General features: G+C 39.3%; 1 protein-coding gene across 2 annotated transcripts; it reads right to left on the reverse strand.

Moving 5' to 3' along the window:
- Nucleotides 1–2,620: 2,620 nt before the first annotated feature.
- On the reverse strand, nucleotides 2,621–12,977 carry aspr (asperous). 2 transcript variants are annotated; one of them, XM_043210085.2, is made up of 6 exons: nucleotides 12,854–12,977; nucleotides 10,214–10,409; nucleotides 9,664–9,899; nucleotides 9,452–9,533; nucleotides 4,042–4,655; nucleotides 2,621–3,070 (listed from the first exon to the last, which is right to left on the reverse strand). In XM_043210085.2, exons 1-6 carry the CDS (start codon nucleotides 12,854–12,856, stop codon nucleotides 2,861–2,863), a joined length of 1,341 nt encoding a protein of 446 aa, XP_043066020.1. In that variant the 5' UTR covers nucleotides 12,857–12,977; the 3' UTR covers nucleotides 2,621–2,860. The 2 variants fall into 2 exon arrangements, with proteins under 2 accessions (XP_043066020.1, XP_043066021.1); XM_043210086.2 differs by having other exon boundaries at nucleotides 2,622–3,070; nucleotides 10,325–10,409.
- Between the last annotated feature and the right edge of the window lie 453 nt (nucleotides 12,978–13,430).

Genomic DNA, 13,430 nt, shown 5'->3' on the forward strand with positions numbered 1-13,430 from the left:
AGTGGGGACTATTGTCCATAAGAGTTTACGAAGATGGAAGATTGGTGATTTTTGGTGATTCAATTTGATTTTTGGTTAAAGCAATTAAAAAAGCCCGGACAACGTGGGTGGGCATACCAAATAACAGTGTGGTCAAACCTATTTAGTTGATCCAAAAAAAAATGACATTTTCATACCCTTGCAGAGGGTATTATAATTTTGGTCGAAAGTGTGCAACGCAGTGAAGGAGACATCTCCGACCCTATAAAGTATATATATTCTTGATCAGGATCACCTCCTGAGTTTATATGAGCATGCCCGTCTGTCCCCAGGATCAGTACGGGGGTTGGGGTGCCTTGAGTCAAGGAGTGAAGGGGGGCGGCGAGGGGCGAAACACCGCTACCCGTGGGAAGACGGAACCGACGTGGAACTTAACGGTTCCCGGAGCACCAGTAAAACTGTGGAGCAAGGAGCCAAGGGGGGTTGCGACGCAGAGTGCAGCGGGCCCTGGAAACCCACTGGTGCACCACATAGCAGCAGCAGAGATCCGTGGCCGGGAGAAGCGAGGAGGCACGGACGGCGACTCTGGAAGTGGCGTGATTCTGGAAGCAGGACTAACGGAAGGAGCAGAATCCAGGAGGACTAACGGGCGCTCCAGTCAGTATAAAAGGAGGCCCATTGGAGCGGATCGAGACGAGTCTTTTTAGGAAGCTTGTAGCGTTGAGTTGAAGGACCGCCTTTGGAGAGTCCGACGGCCAAACGCAAGGAGAACGTAAAGAACAAGTGAGGAAAGGATCCATTTCTGGACTTTCCTCTACAAACCCAGGGCCGTGTAGTCGAGTTGGTCCACTCCCGAACACAGCAGGTAGCCTTGCAAGGAAGTGAGGAAGGGATAAGTCTGGCGTATGCCTTACCGACTCCTGAAATCACAACCAACAGGCGTGGTCCTGCGAAACAAGGAGGCCTACTTGGTATCACACGCCCGGTAGTCACGAGACTTACAGGACAAGGAAGACAAGGACCCGTTGCTGGACGTTTTCCTCTACGAGCCCGGGGCGTCAGAGTCGAGTTGGGCCATTCCCGAACACAGCAGGTAGCCTTGCAAGGAAGTGAAGAAAGGATACGTCTGGCGTACTCCTTACCGATTCCTGGAATCGCCACCAACAGGCGTGGTCCTGCGAAACAAGGATCGGCCGACTCGAGAACTCACGCCCATGTCAAAGACCGAGTGAGAACACCCCGGTCACCAGCCCCGCCACTCCAAACTCCGGGCTCGCTAGCGCGTATGCGCGGTGTCCCGGTGCAGCGGGAGCGCGATGCTCGGTCAGTCACACGCGGTGTAGCGGAGGCGTCACACGGCAACTTCCAAACCTGGCACCGGAGCGTATGCACGGTGTCCCGGTATAGCGGAGGCGACACGCATAGGCATTCCCGAACCTGGCACTGGCGCGAATGCACGGTGTCCCGGTGTAGCGGAGGCGACAGTCCGTAGCCAACCTCTAATCCCGGCCCGCCGGCGCGTTTGCACGGTGGTTCCCGGGAGTAGGGGGGCTAAAGAGCACTGCCAATCGTCTGACCAGTCGTAGTCGACCCAAGGGGGTGTTTTCAAGGCAAAAGGGCGGAGGTTAGCGGAATCGCTAGCGGCGCGGCAACAGGAGTACCAAAGGCGACGGAGTAGCGGCGGCGTCCTGAACAACCACAGAGGACGCCGACGACGGAGCGAGGAACGAGGAAGAGAGAAGGAAAACCTTTTGTATAGTGAAGAGATCTCGGAATAAAGAGTGTGGAAATCTCAAGCTATTTGTATTATTTTTTGGGCTTGGGCAATCACGTCGAATCTATACATTCGGTGGAACAGATCCGCGAAACTCTGTGAGCTAGCCGCGCCAAGTTGTGGCGAGCGGAAGCAGAAATAACAGTTCGTTACACTTTTCATTGTTCAATTAGTCATGTAGAGGAGAATTTGAAGAATAAAAAACATTGGGGGACTTTGTAAATCCACATTCTTTCACTTTTACCCAAATCTTACCCAAGTTGATAATCTTTTTTGTCAAATACAAGGTGGCGCAAAAATAACCTTCCGATGATTTTTGGCTGTAATTTAAAAATAAATGATAAACTTTGGTTCTTCTCGTGGATTATTTTAATTTGGTCTTTTAATTTGTTTACATCAAGTCGAGAATATGATGTCATGTAAATGGCCGCCGCCACAGTCGATTGTCATTTGAGCCCTCTTTATGGCATTTTCCATCATTTTGGCCAGAACTTCCGGCGATAGGTCCTCACATTCTGGACGGATATTGTCTTTAAGAGCTGCAAGAGTCTGAGGCTTGTTGAAATAAACCCTCGACTTCAAAAAGCCCCACAAAAAGAAGTCTGGAGCGGTCAAATCAGGCGATCTTTCTACCCTAATGTCAAAACAGAACTGACATTAGAGGCCAATCGCAAAATTTATAGCATCTGATAGGAGGATTACTTTTGCGCCACCTTGTATTTTGATAAAGCCTATCTTAACGATATTCTTTCTGATAATAATTCTTTGGATTGTGTACTGCCAACGATCGATTCCCTGGTAGTTGATGCAGGTCCACAGTGATTCACTTCAAGCGACCCACAAAAAAATCAATTTATTATTTTTTAAGTATTATTATTATTTATTTGTTTTAATTTTTTATTGCGTCATTTTTTCTTTTTCGTTTGCTTCAAATGAGTAGAATATTGAGGTTAATTTAACGACTAGTGTGAGCAAGAGAAAAACACCTGGGTTTCTTGGGAGCAGAGCTGTGGTTTTGAAGGCGGAGGGCAAAGGATGGTGTTTGTAATGGCAGGTTGTGCTTTTTCCTCTGCTCACCCAGCTCCTGTAGCTCCAGCTCTCAGGGTTCTAGTGGTACTTGGCCACTGGGAAGGTGCGGGTCTGGCGGCAGGAGACGAGGGCATCGCCGGACTGTCCGGGCGGACAGCGGCAGACCGCCAGATGGGCCTTCGGCTCACAACTGGCCCCCGTGGCGCACTTTCCGATGCAAGGATCGATGCACTGGTAGTTGATGCAGGCCCGGTGATCGGGACACTCGTTGTTGCTCAGACACTCTCCCTAAAAATAAAGAAACAATGATTCCAAATAAGATATTCATCTGTAAGATTTCATAGAGATTCTATTGAGATACTAGATGGGTATTATGTAGAAAATATATCCTGTTTAAGATAAGTCCTTTATTCTTAAATACATAACCAAGCAAAAATTCAAATCTTTTCTATATTTTCGTACTCTCGGATCAATATCCGCGATTCAAGCCGTACAATATAAGTTATATACATACATATATAAAGCTTTAATTTTTATATCTGATATTCGTAAAGTTTGTTAGTTTGTTAGTCTGTCCCGATTTACTAGGTAGAACCTATTAGCTAGAAGAGATAGAGCTTTCGGTTTTTGCATATGGACTCCTATTAGCCTCATCCAGTTTCTTTATACTTTTTTCAAGAAATCTCCTTTTAAAAAAAAGACCTTATTTAGTATATTCGATACATGAAAGAATACTCAGCTATGTTGGAGCATTTAAACTTAAAAAAAACTCTATTGGCAATATTACTCGGAATTTAGTTAAAATTTATTAATCTTTGTTTTAGGGTTGTTTTTAAGTTTAAACAAAAAATAACCTTAAGTGAAAAAAATGCGAGTACTAAAGAAGAAAATGAAGAGTACCGGGTATTATATTGTAATGAGACTCGGTTACAGTCTTTCTTTCTTGGTTTGTTAAAATAAATTAGAGGAAAAAACTTGGCCTTTTTAGGCCTTCGCTATGGCTTTATTCATCAACTAGCTTGTAGTTTTAATAATAAGCTAATTACTAATAATAATAACAATAAAATAGGAAAAGCTGAGTATTTTTTGAACAGTTAACTTTACAAAAACGGGTTGAAATTTTTCTCAAGTTCTCTCAAATCACGGCGGATTTAAATCAAATGGATATCCAGTTTTGTCTAGAATTTAAAGAAGCTGGATACCGGGCAATTAAAACTCTAGATCTTAGAATGGCCCTAATATAGAAAGCAAGGACTTACCCTGGAGCAGTGGCTGAGGGGATTGCCGGTGTGTCCGGGCAGGCAGTTGCAGACGGGTCGCTCCCGTCCGGTGTTGTCGTGTCCGGGAACGCAGATGGCGTTGGTGCCGCACGGGTTGGGGTTGCAGAGGTCCTCCTTGGTAAAGGGGCGGCAGCGGACGAACGGGTCACCAGTCATGTCGCGCGGGCAGCTGCAGACGGGCGTGAGGCCCCGCAGGTTGCAGTCGGCCCCGATGCCGCAGGCTCCGTCGCAGGTGTTCTTGCAGATGCCGTAGAAGCACGCTGGTCGCCCGGCCGGGCAGTCGGAGTCCCCATAGCACTCTGGGCGGCACTCCGTGTACGGGCTGCCGATGTAGCCCTTGGGGCACTCGCAGACCGCCCGGTGGTTGGCCACCGTCCGGCAAGTGGCGCCAGTGCCGCACTGCCCGCACGACGGCACGCACTTGAAGTTGCTGCACATGTCCCGGCTGCTGCAGTCTCCGTCGCTCTCGCACTCGTGCCGGCATCCGCTCAGGGGGTTGCCAAGGTAGCCATGGAGGCAGGAACAGGTGGGCACTCCATTGATGATCTCGCACTTGGTGTTGACTCCGCAAGGACTAGGGTGGCATTGTTCCTCTGGGGGAGACAAGACAAAGGGGTTTTAGACCTTGTAACAGCTTTACTATCTTTAGAAATTAACTAAAAAAATAAACAGTAGTCAGTCAGGTGGGTCTGAGAATCTGATCTAGAAGTAGAACTTGTGTCAGATCATGGGATTGGGAACCCTCACTCCGACACACCAAGTCAACCCAAAAACACTACATTGTGTGGAACCGAACGGAAAATAATTGTTTTTGGAAAATATTACAAGCAAAATGGAAAACCATTCAGAGACTCCACAAACGGACGATCAGAAAAATCAAAAGCAGGCATTACATTACATTGACAAAGCAATCTTCAGTTTGTGGAAAGAGGCGCATTGTGAAATAAATAATCTTAACGCTATGAACTCGGAAGGGCAAGACGTCGAGCAGGAACGCCAGGAAGATAAATACAAGAAATTTGTAAAGATTATGGAGCGTAGGATTTTTCTGAATGAAAGATATTACGTTGTGATAAATTCGGTGATGCGTAATGCGATCTGGAAAGTGGAAAAGAGACTGAAACGGGATAATAATTTTATGGAAATGTGTATAGAAGGGCAGCGTCGAGTAATGTATTTTCAGGTGTCGCTCTATTCCAAATTGACCGTGAAACCAAACCGTCTCGCAAATCCAAAGACCCTGGGGGCACTTGCAAAGGACACGATTTTGGATTTCGTCCTGAAGACAGCAATGTCGCAGTGTAAGAAGCACATGCGTGTTCTCCAGGAGAGAGTGGTGAAGTTGAGGGAAGTCCAAGCGAAGTACCTCCACTACCTAAAGGAGACTGAAGGTAACATACGTCCTTCATTTCTAAAACCCGAAATATGCAAACTAGAGCAGTTCATTTGTGATCGCAAAAAATACTGTTTTGACCTAGAATTTTTTAAAAAGTTGTACGAAATTTACAAACGTCGCTTGAGAAGCAACCCGTATGGTTCAGTTGATCAGGTACCAGTGCATATAAATACTGAGTTAATCACCGAGCTCCTAGGCAAGAGCTTCTTCCGATCGCCGAATTTCACGGAGAAGGATAATATCTGGTTCGAAAATTTGTATAAAACTCTACTTCATCCCGCCTTCTAATAGGAACTGTATCCTGCGTCCTTGTTATACAATATATTCAGTTTGTTTTGGAGACTCGTTTCAGACCTGGGTTGGACCGGACTGGACTGGTTCTGCCACATTAAATTCAAGTCAAGTTTAATAAAATTTAAAAATAGTTTCTATCCTTTAGCTCGAAATTCGTAAATATTCTTTGGGGAATCGGGGGTCGTCCTGTTGCCATTCGATATTTATTTTCTTGATTTCATTTCCATTTACATGGGATTCTTGCCAGCATCCTTGTTGTCTGTCGTTCTGTGTGTCCTTCGGCTGCGTGCAATTCCCACTGCAATGCAATATTTATTTGCATTTCCAATTAGCAACCGACTTGGAAACATAAATTTTAAACGACCCGGTGGGTGGAGCGACTTGCGGCTCCTTCTTTTTTTCATTTCGATTGTTTTTCTGGCAGTAAACCAAAAAGGATGCAGCTCCTTTGGGAGCACTGGATATCTTATATATTTTTCAAAGCTGATCAAGGAAGCTCCGGAATTTCACAAAAAATAGTAGCTGATTCTGACAGTTTTGTTGAAAAAATGGCTTTCTCACAAAAATCAAAAAAATATTTATATCTTTTGATTATAAAAGGGTTTAAAAATGGCTAATTTATTTTCGATATTATTAAATGTATTAACTTTTAATTTAATTTAAGAATCCTTATTTTCAGTGCGTTAAAATATCATTACTCCTTGGAAATTATGCAAAAAATAAAGGAAGAATACGGCGAGCAGAGGCCTCATAATGGCACAACTTTTCCCATCGAAACGACAAAACAACGGAAAATTATTTCCTATTTTCGACAACAAACATTATTACCATAAAAGCAACAACAATAATACAAAAATAAGAAAGCCCGAGAACAACAATTGGCATAAAAATAAAAGAAAATTATAAGTAAAATCGAAAAATATGCGCATAAACGAGCTTTGGCTATTTTGACTTGGCGATTTGGCCATTGGCCCAGTTCGAGTGTTGGGCCCAATTATTAGCCAAAAGGAGGGCGCATTCGTTAGCAGCGTTACGGCGTAACCTTTGACCGGAGACATAAATCACATAAAGCGGCATAAATCAAAAATTTCGGGTCACAAATAGGGCCAGAGCTGCGACAAAGGCAGCAACACCGGATGTTGACAGCGATTTCGGGGGCTGGGACTCACAGGTCAAGGGTCACAGAGAATCAGGGGACCAGAAGACCCCTTTAAACTTATCAAAGTGACTGTGACTATTTTTTGCAACTGCGTTAGCATGAAAAATTTTATCACAAAAAAACTAAACGATATGTGTAAAATTTAAAACACTTTTTAAATTATTTTTTGCAAGTTGAGGCCTACATAAATTTACATTTAAATTTACAAATTTATTAATGTGTTAATAAAAATGTACATTTTAAAACGTAATCTAAATTAATAGCCTTAGACTGGCTGGGCGGGGTATTTGTTTTAATTAAAAGTTTTTTTTTAATCTTTTCTTTTTAGAGAAAACTACATATTTCAGAAGAAGAAAAAATTAATTTAAATAGCCAAGTTATATATTACCAACTTTTTATTTATTTTATTTATTCAAGCTTAAAAAGAAATAATAATTTAAAAGCTTGTTAGATATGCAGTACTACATGCATGTACTTTTAGCTTTAAATAAATATCTCATTTATTTCTGGGTAGTTTGTTTTAATAAAATATATAGAAATTGAAGAATAAGCAGGAAAATTGTATTTCAAATTAAATTGAAATGAAGAGTCTCATCTCATCTAGCTCTTATCTTTTAAAGTAAGTCTAATGGTTTCTTTTTGGAAATGAAAGGTATTTTCTCCTGTATGGATTTAAAAATCGTTGAAAAATAAGCAAAAAATTTAATAAATATATATAAATTTTAGTTAAACACTCAATTACCTCAAACAGTGTTATCTTAAACATAGTTTTTTATACAAAAGGAAGCCATGAAGAGCATTTAAGCTTGGCCAAAAATAAATATACAATTCCCTCATTGATGCATTTGCTCTGGTATGCGGTTTCGAACCCAAACTGAAAACTCGAATATGGGGCGTGAATAGTATAAGGTATTCATAACCATAAACGGATGCTAACTTGTAGCCCCCGGGCCTGCCTTGTGCTGGTGACCTTGGGTGGGCTGGGAGCCGACCGCCCACACAGCCAGCCACCGCGTCCTTGATCTTGACAATTATGAAACGAAATGCCCGACTAATTACCATAAAACTGCAAAGGCCCCAAGTGCGCTACTGGCTGGGTGTTGCGGACTATTACTCTTATTATTATTATAATTATTATTGTTATTATTATGAAGCGCAAAATTGTATGCAAGCTAAGCCCACATATTTTTTTCACCGACTTCTTTGAACCGATTTGGTCAAAACCAGTTGGTTCTGCGACGTCAGAGCCAAGTGCCTTCAGCACTCTTGGGCTAAGTAGGTTTTACTAAAAATACTCCTATATAAAAACAATTGACTGCTAATTATCAGATGTTGTGTCATTTATATATTGACATTGTTCCGCAACAGTCCGATGCCCACACTGGCATTTGTTTATTGTTTTTCAGGTTGTTTACAAATAGATTGCAAGTTTTCGCGTCATTTTTTGCATTTGTGCGTGGTTTTTCATTGAGTTTGACACTTTTTTTCCTCTCGAATGCATTTTTCATAGCTTGGTTGTTGTTTACTTTTATTCCTGAATCTTCTGGGTTTTTAGAGATTTTTTTTAAAGCGGAAACCCTTTGGAAAACCAGTTTTTCTGGCTTCAGTTGACCTAAAAACGAGGCTCGGCAAGGTTAAGTATTTGTTTGTATTACAATCTTTGTAAAGGTTGTTTTTGTCAAAAAACCCTTCACTTGGCTTTAAATTAAGCTTTAATTTTAAGTAAATTTATTCTGTGTAGTTAAAGGGAAGCTTGCAGAGCTATTGTTGTAGTTATGTTTATAAAGTCCTTGCACTTACAAGAAACATATTATACATTTTTCTTTTAATTCGCTTGAATTTTTTACTAATCTTGAAGCAGAAAATAAAGTTAATTTTAAAGTAAAAATGAACTGGGAGCCATTCAAATATTTTTTTTTGTTTTTAGCTTATGTTTTATTCCAAAGAGGTGTTTAAGATTGAGTTACTGGTTTTAAACCCCCATTTTCTCTTGCTTAAATAGCTTTGAAACCTGTTCATAAAATTCTTTTAAAAAAGGAGGCATATTTAGGAAGAAATGGTCTTAAAATATTACCCATATTTATTATCACGGTCACTGGCATTTACTTTTGTCTCTTTTTCTTCCAATAGATTTATATTTTAGTAACTAGACTCCTGGAAGACTTTTTGTAGCTTCATCCATAATTCAAATACCAACGATAACCAAATCTTTGATACCAAAGATCTATAACTGAGGTTAGAATTTATAAGATAACAGCTGAATTTTATGTAGATAATAATATATTGAATAAAAAGCCTTTTATACGGTCTGTTTTCGGAAATTTTCGAATCTAAGTAAGTCATGTTGTTGGAAAAAGTCATGTCGTTTGGTTCTGGTTTCTATAGCCCTCACTTTATGTTTTCGTCTCGTGCAAGTAAGATCGAAATTCTAAATTTGTATATACATTGAAATTGTTTTTTGGTTTTTTGTCTCGTTTTATGTTAAAATTTTATGTGATTTCCCAAAAAAAAATTAAAAATAAAGTGTGGTCTTGACTCACCTGGATCGTTTAGGTGGCAGGCGTGATAGGGGTCGCCGTTGTAACCGGCAGGGCAACTGCACACGGCCACGTGATTCCTGGCCTGGAAACGAGGACAAAGGCCAGGGGTCAACAATGAACAACAACATTATCAGAACAATGAGATTAAGAATACTGACACGAATACTGATTCGATTGGAGGTATGTATGGCTAAGGCTATCCAAGTACTTACATCACAGTTGGAGCCTATTCCGCAGGCACCCACACAAGGATTCACACAGCGATTGTCCTTGCACTGCAGATCGCCGCGGCAGTCCACGTTGTCCAGGCACTCGCCCCGGTTGCAATGGGTGAGCGGATTGCCACTGAATCCCGGAGGGCAGGAGCAGACCGGTCGTCCGCCGGCTGCCTCCTGGCAGACAGCGTTTACACCGCAAGGATTCCCGCTGCATCCGTACGACTGGGCGGCTGTTCAGGAAGAAGGACACAAGATACTCTACAGGTGATGCATGGTGCAAGGATCTAAGCTACGCGTGAAAGGACGTGTGACGTTTTTTTTGTTTTTTTTTTGTGTTGGTTAAGCTGTAACTACTAAAACTACCAGCGTTAGGGTGTCGGTTGTGGTGATCTGTCCGGAGGTAAACGAACACAGCCACTTCACTTGCATTAAACTTTATGTGCATCAGTGCGGTGTTACATAGAATTGTCTAAAGGTTTTGATTAATTTTTTGGTGCACTGGTGGGTTGAATACAAAAAAATAGTGGCTTTCTGCTGTAAATACCGCGTGTGTAGACCGGGTCGCTATAGACCACCCGCTGCAGGGACCTCCCGTCGCCGTAGGTGTAATATGTACGGTATGAGCAGTTCAGACACCGCTTCTCGATCTTTTTACCTAAGGCCCCATAGGGCAGGCTGCCGAAGGTTACTGCCACTGCCACAAGCGCCAGGGCCACATGCGGGAGACGCCAAGTCGGTTGCTGCAAAAACATAGGTTGCAATTCAAAAAAAATGTAGTCCCAAATGCATATCAAAACGTTTCTAAAACTATTCTTAGATGTTTAGCTTAGTTAACTTGGAGATTTTAATCATATTTTTAGAAAATAATGACTATCTTAATCTGATTATTTAGGAAAATACAAACGGTCTTATATGAAAGTCTTAAAATATAATTTTAATCTTATTATCTTTTAATACTTTTTAACTCGGAAGCAGTGAGTTAAAATCTTTAATAATAAACATAGTCAAGTATAAGTGTTTATTCGCCAAAACTGGATTCCAATAAATATCTTTAAAATATATATATGTTGTCTATTAAAAGCTATTCCATAAAACCTAAACCCCAAGCCAAGAGTTATAAAGAAAACAAAAATATGTATGGAGTATTTATTCAATGACCATTCTCACTAAAAAAATTGTACAAGATCTCCAGGATTTCAAGATGTCTATGTAAGCACTATATTTATATGTCTAAGTATGCACAAGGATGCTTCGATCTGAATGAGGAGTTCGACAATTGCAAGGATGTTTTATTCTAATTTATAGTTCTTTGAAACAAGTCTTAAAGTTTAAGAAACATTAATTAAAAACCAAACAATATAATTATTACTTCGTTTATTAGAACCTTTAAAAGTGTAATAATATTTCTAAATTAATAATATTTGGACCAAATTTGATAAAAGAAATAAAGATATATAGATATAGTAAGGATATATACATATCATATATGCAAAAAAACAACTGTTAAGACAAATATTTATAAACCATAAATTTAAAAACCCTGAAACCTGAACCAAATTCTAACAAATTAAAGTCTGTCAAGCAGTTTAAAGCAAAATCAGTTTCTGGGAACTGGCAAACAAATCAATCGGATATTTGAAAAAAAAACACAAGCCCCCATTCCGACTTATTTATGAATTTGTCATCGTCCAGAACCGACAGAACAAATAAGCCAACAAAAAACAATATAAATAAATACTAAAATGCTGACAAAAAAAAACCCAGTGACTGGGCCAACTGGGACGGTGGCAAACATTATTGGTTTGGACTGCTTAATAATAGCAGGCTGATACCAAATTTGGCCTAAACCGGCGAATGAGTTAACGATCGATGATAATGATATGGCTCCAAGGTGAGGATCATCATTGTTTCGCTGGGATGACACATTTAAGATAAACTTGTTATCCGCTTCTTTGGAAGTTCAATTTAATTTCAAACAAAAAGCAAAAAGCCAGAAAAAAGCAACGCAAAAAATGATTCAAATCGAAATACAATAAGATTATGCAAATTACTTTTGACCGATGACCAATATGGTAATCCAGATTCATATTAATTTAGTTGTTCAGTTCCAATAAAAAACTCACTGAGGTCGGAAATTGCAAAAGGAAATTAGATTTCTTATTTTGATATAATTTATAATGAGTTTTTGCTAAATGATTAAAAGGCTTTTAAGGGCTTATACATTTTTTTAAATTTATTCCTGCTCTTTCATATTTTACTTTATTTCTTTTGACATTCTATGATTGATATTTTATTGGTTTTTCAGACAAACAAACTGATCGTGGGCTTGTCTAGATTTATGTGGGAATTTAATGAGGTTCTTGGGCTATTCTTGAGTTATTGTTGAGGTCTTTTTGTTCTCCTGTGATTGATGTTTTGAGAAATATAATCTCCAGGGTGTTTATAATTAATGACTTTCAATGGGTTTTCGGTATCCTATAATTTGTTTTCAATAGTTTTTTTTAGATTTTTGTACAATTTAAGACTTGAATTCATTTTTGTGTGTCGTTAAAAAAAAACTTAGAAAAAACTAAGCCGTTTGTATTATCTTCTCTGATTTCGTAAAACAGGGCATTCATTCATAATTTTTCCTCTTTCTAGATATCAAAAAACCGTGTTTTATTAATTACAAAGCTATATATTCAAGCTTAATATTCATCTGAAACAATTTCCTTAAATACTATAAATTAATTATATATAATATTCAAACGCTCTGAAATTATCAACCATAATTTATATTAAAACGATTAATTTTCTATTTGTCCTTAATATGTTTGTGCATCAAGAATTTTAAATATTTAAATAGTAATGGACACTTAACTTATTTTGTTCAAATGTGACAAAAAGATTTTTAGAGCTTGTTTAAAATACTTTCCATAGTACCAGCCATATATCCAACCGGAAGTAAATATTAAACCGAAAAACTCAAGTTCTCCATTATTTCTCTAATCGCCTTGGCTATTTTTTTCATTTTTACTGTGTTTTAATATTTATCTGAGTACTTAAGTAATCAAATCACGTATCACTTTACGCAGTGCCTTTGTGCGTAATTTTATTGAACCATCAATAAACACAATAAAAAAAATCATAAAGTTTTTATCATAAAACTATACAAAAAAAAAATGGATTTCCCACTGCAACTCACCATTTTGGGGTTTAGGTTCTTTAACACAAACACACACAAACTGAAAATGTATTAATACTGTTTAATGAAAAAAAAAATAAAGATTTAAAATATTTCAAGTCAAACACTGGGATAGAGCTCGCTTTGAACTGAGGCGGCTTCTAGGCGATCTTGCGCTATTTATAAGCCAGGTTACTTGGCTCTGGCGAGAAACAGCTGAGCGACGTTGGCGTCATCTGCCAGGTGCTCCACGCCTTGCCCCAGCCACGCCCCTTTGCCTCCTATTCACTCCCTTTGGGAACAGTGGTGAGAGACACAAAGGTTTTGGGCGAATTTGCAGTGCGTAGTGCTAAAAAGTTTGATATGTAGTGAAAGAAATATGGTAAATAACCTAACCTTAAGTTTTTTCAGAAGCTAAACAATATTTATGAATATTTTTATCAAGTATGTTAATAAACATAATTATAAACATAATTTAAAAAACTCTTAAATAAACTAGGATATTTTTAAGATATATATTACGTTGTAAATCTTAGACATATATGTGTGTAGTTATCAAAATAATCTATTTATGGATTATTATCAAAGATTAAAAAAA

Source organism: Drosophila bipectinata, chromosome XL (assembly GCF_030179905.1).
Source record: "Drosophila bipectinata strain 14024-0381.07 chromosome XL, DbipHiC1v2, whole genome shotgun sequence".
NCBI lineage: Eukaryota > Metazoa > Arthropoda > Insecta > Diptera > Drosophilidae > Drosophila > Drosophila bipectinata.